This window comes from Falco naumanni, chromosome 7, assembly GCF_017639655.2.
Source record: "Falco naumanni isolate bFalNau1 chromosome 7, bFalNau1.pat, whole genome shotgun sequence".
NCBI classification, from domain to species: domain Eukaryota; kingdom Metazoa; phylum Chordata; class Aves; order Falconiformes; family Falconidae; genus Falco; species Falco naumanni.
The window spans coordinates 44,064,696-44,081,009 of NC_054060.1; the positions used below are offsets into that span (position 1 = coordinate 44,064,696).

A 16,314-nucleotide genomic window follows, 5' to 3' on the forward strand; every position below is an offset into this window, starting at 1 on the left:
CATTCTTCTGTAAACTTGTTATTGTTTCCTTTTTTTTAATTTCTTGCCTCACGTCTTAGGATGGTGATTCCTCAGGTCACTGTACCCTTAAGGCAGGTAGCAGATTGCATTAATTAGAAGGCGCTGTATCAACAATTAGAAAACAGTTCTCTTTTCCAGTCTATTTGTAACCTGTGGGATAATCTGTAAGATTTATAATGTAAGATATGGAAATTAGCTGGGAAATATATAATTAAGTACATAGGTTCAAAGTAAACTTGTAACACTGCTATGCCTCAGGGAAATGTGTGGTAAAGTCTATTTGTCCTCTCTGCTACCGTCCACAAAAAGTGGCTGCTTTTTTTCCTTTAGTCTGAGGTTTTACAGAGAAATTATTTTCCTCCTTCTTTTTTTTTAGGAGGACAGTAATGGTGTTGTCTCAAAATCCTACGGAACATAACTTCATATTATGTTGCCAAAAAATGGAAGGAATAGTTGAGTTTGGGAATCATAATAGGTGTTATTAAATTCAAGTGAGAAGATCACACATATTTGATATCTGGTATACATTTGTCATTTTTATTTATTTCCTAGATAGTGTAAACGGTGACTAAAATAGATAACTGGTATATACAAATGCTGTTTAGATTAGAGCCAAAGTGGAATTGTATTTGGGATGAGGCTGATCCATATTAAGGAAAATAAAATGAAACGCAGCGGTTAGTTGTAGCTAACTCGTATCAGGCAGTCGGTACAGGGAAGAAGGGCTATCATTTTACTGATTCCATTTCAAATTATAAAACAGATGAGGAACAGCAAAATATGCTTAATAGATGTGGAAACTGATGAGAATTTTAAGACTTAGGGCTCAGTTTTTAATGCTTTGTAAAAGATAACACTTTTTTTTTTTTTTTTTTTTAAGGTGTTAGGTAATTTACATCCCAGAATTTCTCAGTAAGCTGTTTGTCAGCACCAATTCTGTAATGACATACAATCATGTAATAGTTTGAGCTGGAAGGGACCTCTGAGGGCTGCATGATCCCACCCTCTGCTCAGGAAGGCTAGCTTGGATCGGGTGGCTCAGGCATTGCCTGGGTGAGTTTGGGTGCCTCCAGGGACAGAGATTTCATGCCTTTTTGGGCTACCTGTTGCAGTGTTTGGCTAGTCGTGTTGTGAAATATTTTTCCTGATCTGATTGGAATTTCCCACATTGCAGCTTGTGCCAAGTGCTTCTCATACTTGCAGTGAGCACCTCCAAGAAGGGTTTGGCTCTGTCTTCTCTATGTCCTGCTCTTGGGCAATTGAAGTCCACAGTAAGATTTTACTTAAGTCTTTTCTTAAGACTGATCAGCCCCGCTTCTCTGACTCTTATCATACATCGTGCCAAAAGATATAATATAGTCACCAACAGTATGAGTGCCACAAAACTACATACCTGAAGAAGTCCTCTGTTTAGCTTAGGAAGCCTGGTTGACTTCATAGGTGAAGTCACTCCACTCCCACCAACTTGTCAGCTGTAATACTGCCTTGGGCTTTTGGTACTTTTGTGTTCTTGATAACTCTTAAACTTTTATGCAGAAATGCTTACTATTCCTGTCCGTAGTGACAGAAGCAGCCTGGTAGAAAATAACTGTACAGAAAGTATAGGTTCTTTTTATTTCTATTTGATTTTCTTCAGTGGGGTTGAGTCATGAATAAGTCACATAAATAAATTAACCTCAAAGTAGTGTTAGTCTTAGCAGCTTAACATATTTTAAGAATTATGTCATGGCATTCTTTTTAGCATTGGATGTTGTCCTGAACTGCTAATAATAAAATGTTTTAGCAATGAATAAAAATGGATTCTATTTTAATCAGTGCGAATATTCCAGGGTGCATAAGCTCCTCCAAAAACTCGCAGGATCAAATTCTGCCCTTGAAGTCAAGTGAAAGGTTTGCATACAAGTCAGAAGACAGGCTTGGGTCCATAGTATTTAGCTTGGCTTTCGTTTTAATTTTTGATAGTCCAGATTGGAGGAGTTTGTAAGGGAAAATACAGTGGCAGAAAAAATCTTATTTAAAGCTATGCTGGATTCCAGAGAATATTTTAAAACATGGAAACATTTTTCTTATTCTATTGTGCCAGTAACTACTTGGTTCTGTGTGCAGGCAAGAAAAAGTGGTCAGTGTTTTAAAGAAACAGACCAGTGCAAGTGATCATCATGCCTTTTAAGGTAGGCTGTATGTTCAGTCTAGACTTCAGGGTGTGGAACGAGGAGTATCTTCCATTGAAGAGTTTGAAACAGTGGCAGTGTTAATGGAAGTCTTGTTCTGTTCTTTTCAGAAAAAGAATGCTCTTTTTCTGCATATCTTTCTGTTACACGTCTGTGCTTCTCTGAGGTATAAATATACCAAGGCTGCAGATGAAAGTTATTCAAACAGTTGCTTAGAAATTTTTGCATGCATTTTTAGTTGGGTTTCAAACATGTTTGTGTGGTATCTTTTATAGGGGTCTTTCAACTTTGTTGGTGTGCTTCTGTGGTTCTGTAGCTGTTACCCCTAGGTTTCAGCCTCTGCTCTCACCCAGAAGGTTGCAGTTCAGCACTTCAGCTTGTGCTCAGCCCAGGGTTGATGTGGTCGACCTGTTGGGCAGGTGGGCTGGGCCAAAACAGCAGGCTTTCTTTTTTTGAGCTCTTCCTAGCGAGTGAGATCAAGTAGCTCATGGTGTGTAGTTCAACTTTAAGTGTGATTTTTGTTTTTTGGTCCTCTAGCTTACTTGCCATCTTGCATTATATAGACATTAATGTTTGTAACACTCAGAAGTTATGGGATGTCAGCATCACAGACCGACTTTGGCTCCTGTGGCTGTGTGCGTGGTGTTATTAGTCTTGTAATGAAAGAGAAATACAACTTCTTAAATGCGTTATTTTCCTCGTTCAGTCTGCAGGAAGGATTGAGCTGTAGTCTTTCAGTACACTTCATCATTTTCAGTGTGTGTTGTTGCAGTGAACAGAGTATTTCTTTCTTACTGGTGTTTGTGTGATACTACTGTTATAATTCCTAACATCTTATGGAACCTTAAGATACTGCTTTCTCAATGTCCTTGTGGGGTGGCAGAGGTTACTGCACACTGTATCTTATGGTTGGGGGATTGAAGCACAGAAACAAAAGCAAATGTTGTCTAAGGCATCAGCTAACTGTGTGTGCCTGGACTGAGAAGTTTAGAAAACTGTGTTGTTTATAGTATTTGTATTCAGAGATATATTCCTTTTGTCGACTTGAAACTGGAAGTATTTATGACTAATTAAATTTGACTCTTGGTTTTCAGAATTCAGAAGTGAAGGGCACACAGTGTCCGCCTGTGACAAATTTGGTTTGTAGGATTTGCTTTACAAGCACATCTGTTTCTGATGTGGGAATACAGTTTGCTTCTCTATGGTGATTTTTAAACTTTCCCAACCATGAAACTATTTTGTATGTATCAGCATTCTGCTGCTGCCTTTTCTCTGGAAATGTTCCACTATACTGAAAAACTGCTTTTTTCTTCTATGAACAGTTGTAATTCAATTTAATTATTGTATTACGGCCTGCCTTTTTATCAAATAGGACTGGAGTTATCTTAGAGTTCACAGAAGGGAACTTAGTTAAGGTTAAATGGGCAGGCTTCTTCCTTACATACTTTTTTTTTCTCTCCTGAATACTGATTTTTCAATTACATGGTAACAGTAATTTTAATTTCGGAGATATTTTTTTAAAGCATTGGGGGGGAAAAAAGCCACCAAACCCACCAACGGTCACTTAAAACTTTGCTGATTATGCTAATTTAGAGAGGGGCAAAGAAGTAAATTTTGCCAGTATGCCACATCAAAGGAACATTATGCCTTAGAATTGGGTCTAGTTGCCCAGTTTTGCTAATTTCCCAGAGGAAATGCTTTTATGGAATAGATGGTTTTATTAATTTAATGCTACACCTTGACTTCAGTGCCCAAAATTACTTAATGGTCTGTGCTGATACGGAGCATTAACTTTGCTGCTGTCCTTGATGTTTGGGATGTAGCATACCTGCCCATGCCGTGGTTGTTACATGCATAGTCAGCCCGTCAGAGCTGTAAGGGACAGCCAGCATCCCATGAGGGTAGTCTTCGTCCTGCTTAGGCTGTAAACTAAGATGTATGTATATGAATTTTCAGACATGTATAGGAAAGTACTAAAGTGGGTGTTCTCTACTACCAGCTGTTGCTCCCTAATGAATTTCGAATCTATGCTCCAAAGCATCAAAATGCTAGAGCTCCTGAGAAAACAACAGCAAATATGTTTGCTAGGTAGACAGTTTTTCCAAGTCTAATTCATAGATATTGTTGATGTAAAAAAATCATTATGATTAATAGATCTTTGTTTTATAAAACTTCATCCTTAATAGCTTTATTTCATAGGAGATAAAAACCTCTGAAAATATATTAAGTGTTGGATTGAAAGTGTTGGTATTTCTACCATTTCTACATAGAATAATGTGTGTGTAGCAAGAACTTGGAGAATTTCCATGTAAATACCTACAGATGTAATTGGTAATTTGTAGCATTCCCTTATCTCCCTTCCTCAATTAAAAAAGTTGTAATTAGGATTTCTAGTTTTGCTGTGATAATGACATGAGTATTTTCCAGTCCATGTCTCTTTGCTGGTCCAGAACTGAATGAAATAAGTACTGCCACAGCAGATTTTAATTAGTTTAAAGATAGTGGAGAAATTAAAGTTTGAATGAGTGGCTCTCCTGTGTGGATTTAAACTGTACTGTGGAGTGATAAAAAAAATACTCTGGTCCAAACTCCTCCTCAGGGATCTAATCAAAGTTAGACTGTGCTGCTCAAGATGTCCAGTGGGATTTTGACATTCCAGGGATGAGCATCCCTCATGTCTCAGGGCTAGCTGTTCCAGTGCACGCTCTATTTTGTGTTTTGGCTTGGTCAAGAGTTGCCTGCTCAGGCAAGGTAGCTTGCTGCTGTATCTGGTCATTTTCTTGCTCATGGGATGAGCCATACATGTGCTTTAATGAGCTTGTCTTTGACTGACCAGCTGTCCTGTGCTTTTTTGTACATCAGCATTGCATGTGAGGCTGCCTGCCAGCTCTCCAGACCAGCCATACCTTGCTCTCTCCTGCTGCCCAATCTGCTGCCCCTTGTAATTTTATATTTGCCTTCCTCACTCTCTTAGTTTTTCTGTCACACATAAATGCTTACTACTAACATCTGTGAGTTGCCACAACAGGGTCAGGGACTTTTTGCAAATAAAGAGTAGGTTTGGTAATGTTTTAGGTAGGGGACCTTATGTATGTGGATGGCTTATCTGGAAGTAATGTCTGCTTTTGATATTAAATGTCTCTCCAGTTCCCAGAATTTTCAATAACCCATAGCCTTAGTCAGTGTTTTAAAACCTTTTATTTCTAACTAGCAAGACTTCCATACAATATATTTTATCCAGTATTGTAATACTAACTTTTTTCATTACTGAAATACCTCTTTTTCAGATTACGTATTTCAGTCTGTGGTACTATAATAAGCAGAATCAGCGCAGATGGGTAGATTTGGACAAACCTCTGAAAAAGCAGCTGGACAAATATGCCTTGGAGCCAACTGTGTACTTTGGAGTAGTGTTCTATGTGCCTACTGTTTCTCAGCTTCAGCAGGAGATTACCAGGTAAACTTCATACATATGTCTATAATTTTGCTTTTAGCATTCTGAAATGTATGGTTGTATTTTAAAATTGTCTGCTTTCCCCTCCTCTGCCTCTTTAGAATGGAAATTATTACTTCAGGCAGAATTTATGTTCAAACCATGTATTTATTTCCCTTTCAAATATTTGAAAATATGTGATAAACTAAGCAAACAACTAACTTTTTGGTGATCTTAGGAATCTATTCAAAGCTGTTTTCAGTAATAGGCATACTTGCATGGTCAGTGAATTGTTTTAGTCCCTTCGTACTTGTCTCTCTTTTTTTGAAGAGTCATATGTTGTTTTCAGGGACATCCTTCCTGCACAAAGCACATGCAGATTTTATTGAGCTATGCTTTCCTTGATTTTGCTTTCAGTACTTTCTGTACTTTCACTACAGTACATTGACAAACTACAGGCTAAGCTTCAGCTTCTGATGGTTTTGGTTTTTTTGTGTGTTTGTATCATGGACTGGGCAATGAAGGTGGATGTTAGCTTTGATACCATATTACCATGTCTACTGTGAATCTGGGCAACATCACATAGGTGGTGCTGACTGCAGGGGAAAAGTGAAATCGATCACATATACTGGTCAGTTATTCCTATGGGCCTGTACATTGGCTTCTAGTGTCTTAATGTGCATGGTTGTTCTGATTTAGTTATTATTTTTAACAGGCAAATGAATACAAAACCAGTAACTGGATTGCAAACAGATATTTGTTATTTCAGAAGTATATGCTTGCATTAATTAACCCATTTAAGCTGTTGACTTCAAGATGGCCCTGCTTTGAGTGGGGAGTTGAACCAGGTGATCACTCAGATGTCCTTTCCAGCTTAATTTATTCTGTGGTTACATGAAACTCCTTATATACTCTGGTGCTAAAATACCTTGCTAGAGAACTTTTCCACTAATTGTGATGTGAAAGCTTTTCAGGGAGATAAGTCTCTTGGTGCAGACACTGGTGCTGTAATATATTGCTCAAAGCTTGGCAGCTTTAGTTTTTCTTTTATGTGTATTTTCTGTAAGATTAGTTTATTTCTGAAAACTCTGAAGTTTTGGGCTTTTTCTCAGCAATGTTACTGGCTTAAAAAGTCATTCTAGTAATCTTTTTACTTTTTTTTTCCTTTTTAAATAAATCTTTGGTTCAGATTCTGTGCTTGATGTACTAGGATGCATTAGAGTAAGACAAATGTCATGATGTTGCATTGAATAGCTAAACTGCCTGAAAAACCTTGAATATTCTTCTCTGACATTTATTTAAATAATATGATGTTTATGCTAGAGCTTTAACAGCAATTTTGCAGTGTGCTGCCACATAGAAGGCAGGAATCTATGCACCAGCCTTATACTCAAGTCCTAGAAGATGGCACTTGCTTTGATGTACAATAGTGAGAGTCCAGATTAGTTTCAGAAATTTGCCAATTTTTTCATGCCTTTTCAATATTAAATGAGATTGAGCATGTTTAAGCAAATTATATGTTTAATGCATACCAGGAAATGAATATGTCATAGACAAAAGAGAAGGTATTTGTACTGTTATGAGGTAGTGTCAAGATTCTTCGTCTGTATGCTTACTTTTAATATTAGTTCTATGGAAAGAGCTTACATTCTACTGCTTGACTAGGAAGATCTGTTTCCCCAAATACCTTGCTTGATATGTGGTAGCTTTTTGCTTTCCCCTTTTCTTTAAGGCCTGGGTTTAGTCCCAGCTATTCATGTGCGTGTTATCTGTCATATGGAATACTGCTTTTTTGTAGGAAGATCCAGAAGAATCTAAATAATATTTATAAAATGTCACTGTATTTAAGAGGCTGTTAAAGGGTGACGGAAGAGAACCATTATTTAGCCTGATTAAAATTTGTGTGACCTTTCTCATCACTGAATAAATTGCAGTACATGCTTTAATACTGAGAACATAGAAGCCTTACTTCACAGGAGTTAGCATGCAATATGAGGAAGTTAAGCTTTTAAAACTAGACTTACAGAAGACAAGTGTCCTTCTTGGCAAAGTCTGTGTAGCTATAATGGCATTTTTTAGTTTTGAGGTGTTACAGGCTAAAGATAGGGTGTTCCATGGATTACTGAAAGGGGCAGAAGAATTCAAGAAAACAGTGGTTCACACCGTTGACACATGGCACAGCTAGTAGTGGCTGCATGTACAAGAGATGACCTAGGAAGAGGTCAGATTAAAGGGAAACTATATGGCGCCTTGAAAGCGAGAACAAAATGTACTCAGAAATTGTAATGCACAAATGAAAGTCACTTTTATGATTAAAGGGGTGTGCAACATTAGATCTATTGGAAGGGAACGCAGCAATACAGCAGCAGTATACTGAACATTGTAAAGAGGAGATAACACTATTAAGGAAGGAACTAGTAAAAAAAGTATAAGGGTATGGTAGTAGATAGAAATCGTGGAGACTTTGTTTTAAAAGGTAGCAATATTTGATTCTGCAGTGACATGTGAAAGCTAAGGGAGGTGTGGGTCTGAATGATGAGAAAGAATACCCTTCACACAAACTGGGGAATGCAGAGAGGAATAGGAAATGCAGGCATATTCATCAGCACTCTCTTTAAATGGAGAAGACCATGTTAGCTTTTTCTTTTTTCCCCATGTAGGTATCAGTATTATTTGCAATTAAAGAAAGATATCTTGGAGGGCAACATTCCTTGCACACTGGAACAAGCAATACATCTGGCTGGTTTAGCTGTTCAGGGTAAGTAAGGCAATTGTGCCAATTAGCCAATGTTGCATTAGAAATTTTGGTGATACATTTTCTATTTATCACTCGAAGACTCAATGCAGTAAGTTATGGAAGGCTTGCTCCTTAGACCTCTGTCATACGGGCTGAGGACAGAGAGCAGTGCGATCACTGGCCCTGAACTCGCTGGCATTTCTGTACAATCCTCAGAGGTCTGTCTGGGTATCTAATGTATTTTCAGGATCTGGGTTTGAATTAGACATTGGAGTTCCTCTGGGGGAAAAGACTTTTGTTGTCTGTTTACATTAACAGACCTGGCATCTGTTTCTGTTAATGAAGACTATTCTGACACAGTAATGAGAGAGAGAGATGTTTTAATAAATAACTGAATTTGAATATACAGTACTACTTGTATCTCCACTTTTTCTTCCAAATACCCTAACATGCAGGATTATTTCAAGTTAGTATGCAAGACTGTTAACAATTCTGTGTTCCAATCACTCCTGAAGACACTTTTCTGTGTTACCTAAATGGCTGCTTTATTTTTCTTAACTGCAGTCAGATGGGATATACACCAGAGAGCCACCAGTCCTAAGTCTGTCTGCACTGATTGTGTCTGGTGTTCCCTGCTAACACAGCTGTTTGATATTAAATCTCTCAAAATAAAAGTTTTTAATGGAAACACCTTTGTTTAGTGTGTTTGTTTATTGCTTCACAGTGAATGCCAGGCCAGTATATTGAACACCAACTGTAAATCTGCCAAAATTTAAAGGGACATAAAATCACTGGCAGTACATACATACAACTTAAGGGTTTTGGTGGGGTTTTTTTTGTTGTTGTTGGTTTGGGGGGGGGTGTTGTGGTTTTTGTTTTGTTTTTAATTATATGGGTTGGTAGTATCACTTTAAAGATGACAATTATGTTTTTTGAAAATGTGGTTACCAGTGGAGTAGGGTGAATGATATTAGTGTCCTGTTTATATAACAGTGAATCTGTTTAATCCAAGCTACAATTTAATGGTCTTCAACTGACAAAATCTTGCTTTGTTATTTTCATATCTTTGGACAGCGTAAATGTGTCTCTGCTCAGTGAGTTGTTTATAGAAATCTTTCAGTATAATCCTCTTTCCAGATGGAAAACATTTATCCTTTTAGCTTTCACATTCCTTTTTCAGTCTTGTGTAAGGGAGAAGCTGTATGTGTTGATAACACAGTGAAAAAAGAACTCAGAAAAAATGCAGGTTCTAAATGAATGTGCTCCGATGACTGAAATAGCTTATACCAGGTAGGTTAGTTAATTTTAGCTGGTGAACAAACAGAAGCAGTTGTTTGCTGTTTTGAGTGAACTGGTTTCAAGAATGATCTGTATTTGAAATCATTACAATAGGCTGATATGAAACACTGCGTTATCTCAAGTGCTGTGTTGGTGTAGCGTGTCGCCAGTTCTCCCCTTTTGTCATAAATAACTTGCATGTTAATTGTTAATGCTTCATACAAATTTGGTTTCTAAAGGTCTTTAAAATTATACTATTATGGATGGGAATCTGTGGTAACATAAATAGGATCTGTGTGCTTAGGGACTGTGTTCGTGTTTTTGGGAGCAGCCATTCTGTACAGACTGCTGTTCTGCAGTTTCTCCTGTCAGACTGGTACATAACTTTTCCAATTTAGAATGTTTTATTTCTCTTCTTTGAAATGTCGGCTAGTTTTTTCCTGGAAACAGAAAAAGAGGCAAAGTCCTTGGAATGCCCTTTGGCATGACATAAAATCAAAACTGTTGTTAACATCAAAACTGTTATTAAGTCCCTTCTGAGCGTGCCCCTGAGCCTGGGAAGGCTTCTAGGTCCCATTTTCTGCACATCGGGGTGCAGGGAGCTGTAGAAGGCTTGAGAGCAGAGGGGTGCTCCAGCTGCACTCCAGTTGCAAGTTAGAGCAATACTGCAAATAATTAACTGACAGGAGGAAATAAAGAAGATTGAGCTAGGCTTTTCTGAGGCAATGGGCACAAATCGAAATACAGGAAATTTCATCTCGACATTATAAATTTTCTGTTGTGAGAGTGGTGAGACACTGGAACAGATTGCCTGGAGAAGCTGTGAAGCCTTCATCTTCTGCATTCAAAATGTCAGAGGAGAAGGCTCTGAGACAGTCTGCTGTAGCTGACCCTGCTTAGGGCTAGATCTCCAGCAGCCCCTTCCAACCTCAACCATTCTGTGATTAAAAAGCTAAACAAATAAAACCCCAGGGAACTAAGGAACTTGGAGCAGCACCATAATTGTTTTCATTTCCTCTCCTTTCCTATCCATAAGGAGTGTTAATCAATTTTTCTGAACAAGATAAAAAGATGGGATGTGGTTTTTCTTTTCCTCTTTATAAGCATTACTGGTTAGTTTATTCCATTGTTTTACTTTCAGATCGTAGTTCAATAGGATGATTTGCTACTTGGAGATCCTGCTGCAATTAATCGCGTATTGAATCATTTTGTTACAAATGTTTGAATCCAAGAATTTTTTTTATTTTTTAGCTGATTTTGGAGACTATGATCAGTATGAATCTCAGGAGTTTCTACAAAGATTTGCTTTGTTTCCAGTGGTAAGTACTTTTTTAATCTGATAAATTTAAATTCTTAAATTGATAAATTTAAATTTGAATATCTTAGATTGGTAAATACAAGTTATTATTAAAGACTCCATGATTCATCTACCTTACTGCTCCCTAGGTTGTCAGTCAGTAAAGGTTTTCTTTGAGACTGGAGTGAGGTATGATACCTTATATTATACAGAAGCAAAGATATTGCAAGATCTTTTCCATTTTACTGTATATTACGCTGACAAGAAAGTTGGGGTGGAGATGTTTGTTTGTGCTTTTTGGTTTTGTTTGTGTGCATATTACAGCATCTAAGCTGCAAGACTAGAATGGAGAGTTGAGTCACCTGGGTAAAGAATATAACCATTTAATTTTGTAGAATTTTTTGTATTTCATACTTTAAATGCTATCTTACCTTAAGGGTTGGCTACAAGAAGAAAAAATATTGGAAGAAGCGACGCAGAAAGTTGCCTTGCTGCATCAGAAGTACAGGTAACATTTCTGAAACTTTGTTGCTTAATTTCGGTGTGATTGCTTCAGTTGCTCAGGAAGTTGGGAATCTCAGGAGACAGTGTGACTAATTTCACCTGCCATTTAAATGAGTTTTTCACTGATAGACCTGCATTAGAATTACAAGAATTTTTGCTGAATCAAAGTGAAAAGAGAACAGAATGACCAGTAAAATAGATGAGAATATTCTTATTTAAAATTAAGAATACAGGACATGATTACATAGTGTGACGTCACCTGCATAATGTTTCTGAAACTTGTTTATATGAAGTTGTAACCTCAGTAAGGATGTTTCTTGATAAACATTAGCCGATACTGAGGGCAGTAGAAATATAGAGACAGTCATTGTGCCAGAAGACTTATGATCTTCAGTAAAAGGTAGCTCAGATGTAGCAGTCCAAGAGAAAGGAAAGTTCTCTGTCAGTTCATCAGTGAAAATAGTTTGTGGCTATGTGAGAATACTGATTATTTTTTCCTGTGTTGCTTTAGAACAACAGTTTGAAATTTTAAAATCCCTTTCTCTTTGAAATGCATTTGTAACAAGATTGCATGGTTAAGGTTCAGTAAAGAAAACTTAATCTGCATGACATTAGGAAAAAGTGAAGAAACAGACTGATGATGGAAGAAGTATTGAAACATAAAAATGAGCATGACAGGATTTTGTGGGTAGAGATAATGTCTTTTATGAGATCAACTGAGGTAGGTAGGGAAATAAAAACTTTTAATCCATGTGACACTACTGCATGTCTGTGAGAAAACTGTCTTTGCCACTTGGCCTAATTAAAAAAAAAAAAATCACCTTTACCTACAGATCCTGTCCTTCTCATGTTTTCAAACTGTTACAGTTAAAACCCTGTCAACATTTAGAAAATGACTGTGTGAAGCATCAAACTTCATCTTGGTCCTAAACATGTATCCTGCAATAGGAGAAATTCAGGTCTTGAACATATGTGCCAGAATAATTGTTCTGATAAAGTGAGAAAATATGGTGACAAGGATGGATTTGAAGAAGAATGTGATAATTTTCTACCATTAGCAGAGATGATAATTTTAACTGGTCTGTTACCATTTACCTTTAGAGGTGCCTGAGAGGAATAAGTTACTAGAATCAAAGTGTAAAGGCTGAGACAAATGTATCAGCCATTGGTACAGGTGAAACTAGGATGTTTTGAAGGTTGCATGGATATCTTGGGGATGTTTTTCAAGTTTTGACAGTGTCAGTCAGAGTAAAACATAGGGTTTTTTTTCTTATTGACAGTACTAGCTGATTGTTGTTTTCATTTGTAGAGGCCTTACTCCTCCTGATGCAGAAATGTTATATATGCAAGAAGTAGAGAGAATGGAGGGCTATGGTGAAGAGACCTATCCTGCAAAGGTAAACAGGGCTTTGATCTTGGTCTCAGTTGCGCTCTTCCCCCTATGTAAAAAGGGTCACTTCCTGCCAAAAATAAATAAAAACCAAACCCATGCCACCCCTTTTCTCCTCCAGAACAGTAAAAGTAGTTGCTTCTCATGTTTCTTTGCTTTCAAAAACTTTTTTTTCCCTGTATTTGCATAAGTTTTTGCAACTTCTTACAGGACAGCCAAGGAAGTGACATATTCATTGGAGCATGTCTTGATGGTATCTTTGTGAAACACAAAAATGGTCGTCCTCCTGTTGTATTTAGGTGAGTATTGTTCTTTATCAAAATACCTTTGTGCACATCACATTTTATGTGTGTTTCTCACTAGCACGAATGACTCTTAGTTATGGTGTGTATTTATTAATTTGATAAACCTGAACATAGTCTTCTAGTTGTCACGTTACAGTAAATACTGAAATCCTTGGGGAATTTTTCAACATACTGACTGCAGGATGAATCTCTTTAAGCCAGATTAATTCCAAGAGATGAATTTAATATACATCCCGTTGCAAAATATTTGAGTTAAAAAGGAGCAATTCTCTGCACATAGAACACCTTAAGCCCTGAGATGGGCACATCAGTTTACTTAGCAATATTCAATTGTAAAATTATCCAGGAGTTCCTTTCATATATTATATAAAAGAAATAGAGGACAGTCACACTATAACATTTGTTTCATTATTTTGGATTCATACGTTGTTTTAGTTCATTATTTAATGTTCTGATGGTTAAGTTGTAGACATAAGCATGTCTGCAACTTAGTTAACAGTTATAATTCAGTCTTCAAGTGAAATGGACTGATTCCCACTGACTTCAAGAGGAGTTGCTTGGGAATCTTTGGACAGAATTTGTAGTAAATTTAAAAGCATACCTATTGAGATGTTTATAAAATGAATCTTAGTAATCTGTCATTATCACCAGAGCAAGAAAGGCTTTATTCTTAGTGAATTTTAATCTTCTAGAATTTAATTTTTGGCTGAATATGAACAGAATCTTGAAATCCACTGGCCCAGCAGTTAGTGGAACTCGTGGTGAATTTCTGGGGTTAGAGAAAGTAGCAACTGTGCTTCTTTCTATTAGTGCTTTTATTTAATAGAATTTATAAATTCGGTACCACTAACCATCCTTCACAAAAATATCTCTACTTCTGCTGATAGGAGAGATGATGCCAAGTTCTTTTTAATTGTGTAGAGTGGCAGAAGTGCCCTACTCTGCTTTCTTGCAGAATGAAGCAACAACAGCTCTGCTGTCTGACTTTCCAAGCACACAAGGGAGAGAGATGAAGTTTTGTCCATGCATTTCACATAACTTCCCAAGGAATTGTAGATGCAGTGTCTGTGTAAACATAAGAAAAAAGTTGCACATTGAAAAGTATCAGAAAGTATTAATATTCCAATTTCAGGGTCCAATTTTCTGTTCTGTTGCTTATCTTTTGTATGACTGTGAGCAGTTCTACCAGGGATAAATATATCATTGTATTTGTGTGCATAGACAAATGACCCATTAGTACAATTTACAAAGAACTGGGTTATTCTTCAGATTGGTTCAAGTAATGTCATAATTGTGTCCATAAATGCCTATGAACCAAGGCCTTAAATTTGAGGGGTCTTTGTTCTACATCAAAATGAGGACGTTCATTTTTTTTTCATACCTCATGCATATGATGGTGAGTAGCTATAGAAAATGTTATCAGCTACCTCTATATAATGAAAATGGAAGTAATATAAATACCTTTAGAGAGAGTACTGTATGCAGATCATACCTCTTCCCTGCGTTTGTGCACTACAGAATATTCTTTTAACAAATCAATGATACAGGCTTTATTTACACTAACATACTACTACTGGATCAAAGTGCATTTATATTTAACAAAAAGTTGAATAAATATATGGTATTCTATTTTTTGCAATTAAACTTTTTCTCATCTGCCGATATGCATGACAGTTCTAGAAAATATGTATAATAATGCCTTAATAGCTCTGTTTAGTGTAGCTTTTGGGGTTTTTTTCCTAGAATGTATGGTTTGCATTCAAGCAGTAGGGACATTATAATTTACTGATAACTAGATATGTCTAAATTTGATCTAAAAAAACCCACCACCACACTTGGAAGAATTTCAGGTGGAAGCCAAGTAAGAAACTTATTACTGTACGTGCTGTGTATCTTCAAATGAGTTAGTCACATACACGTTTTCCTTTCAGCAGTCTTTTAGTGGATATGGAAGGTGATGGTCTGTAACATGTTCATATACATTGATGAGCTTTTTATTTGTCCTTAGTTCTGTATCTATATTCTTGGTGGTGCTTCTGTTCTTCAGTTGCATTTTCTGTGATTTGAAAGTCAGAGTTTGCCAGTCATGCTCTATCCCTTTTCTCTGCAGGTGGCATGATATTGCCAACATGTCCCACAACAAATCCTTTTTTGCATTGGAGCTGGCAAACAAAGAAGAGACAATCCAATTCCAAACTGTGAGTAGATTTTTAATTTTATTTTTTCTCTTTTTTCTCACTAAGGCATCAGTAAATAGACGCACAAATTAAGACTGCTAATTTAACTCAAAGGATAAAAACTACTTTTTATGTATGTTAGCAACTTTGAGCTGTATGAGTGAATTAAAAGTAATAATATTGTCTCTGGCTAGCTTTCTGTGGGAAGGCATTAAAAATCTGACCTTCTATGCTGAGTGCATTGACAGGCTTGGTTCAGGTTGTCATAAACATTTTCATCTATTCCAGTAAAATTTCAAGCATTTTTTTTATTTTTATTTTTATATCAGTGGCATTTAAAGATAAACATGGTCTTAGAGCTTTGCAGGAATGGGCCATGGCATTCCTTCCAGAATTAGTTTTATGTAGCATCTACCAATTGCCTTTGTCAAGAAGGCAGCTGTTAACAATGTTATGGCGTGATGTATATATGTCTACTGTAAATTGTATTAGTGTTATAGCTGATAAGAGTGTCTTGAACAAAAGGCTTCTACTTTCAGCCTTCATAAATCTAATAAAAATGTTAGGCCAGAGTGCATGTTCAGGCCTGCAAAGTACAGTTGTGGGGAAAACATGGTGACAGTAATGAGGTTATATTAAAATGAAATCAGTGAATGCTAATTTCATCTTAAAAATGTCAGTGGCTTGTCTGGAAGCAAGCCAAGGGTATGCATATTTGGCCTAATATGAAAATTTTGGTTTTGTTTTCTGGCAGGAAGATATGGAAACAGCAAAATACGTGTGGAGGATGTGTGTGGCTAGACACAAATTTTACAGACTAAATAAATGCAGCCTGTAAGTAGAATACTTCAGCAGATATTTTGGTGTCCTTGAAGCTTCCATTGGGAAGTGTAATATTTTGTGACTCTAATGTCTTTACTGTCCTTTTTAGGTGGTAGTAATTAATGACTTGGGGTTGGGTTTTTTTCCTTAATCCTTTTTTGAGAAAATACTTACCACCA

The 16,314-nt window shown here is 36.8% G+C and overlaps 1 protein-coding gene across 2 annotated transcripts in view; it reads left to right on the forward strand.

Moving 5' to 3' along the window:
• The window catches only part of PTPN21 (protein tyrosine phosphatase non-receptor type 21), a 47,634-nt gene that overhangs the window by 10,194 nt on the left and 21,126 nt on the right, over positions 1-16,314 (forward strand). For both annotated transcript variants that reach the window (XM_040600503.1, XM_040600504.1), the window contains exons 3-10: positions 5,480-5,649; positions 8,286-8,383; positions 10,892-10,959; positions 11,375-11,445; positions 12,751-12,838; positions 13,042-13,130; positions 15,247-15,334; positions 16,068-16,147. In XM_040600503.1, the coding sequence (XP_040456437.1) occupies positions 5,480-5,649; positions 8,286-8,383; positions 10,892-10,959; positions 11,375-11,445; positions 12,751-12,838; positions 13,042-13,130; positions 15,247-15,334; positions 16,068-16,147 (752 nt within the window). The remainder of the gene's footprint in view (positions 1-5,479; positions 5,650-8,285; positions 8,384-10,891; positions 10,960-11,374; positions 11,446-12,750; positions 12,839-13,041; positions 13,131-15,246; positions 15,335-16,067; positions 16,148-16,314) is intronic.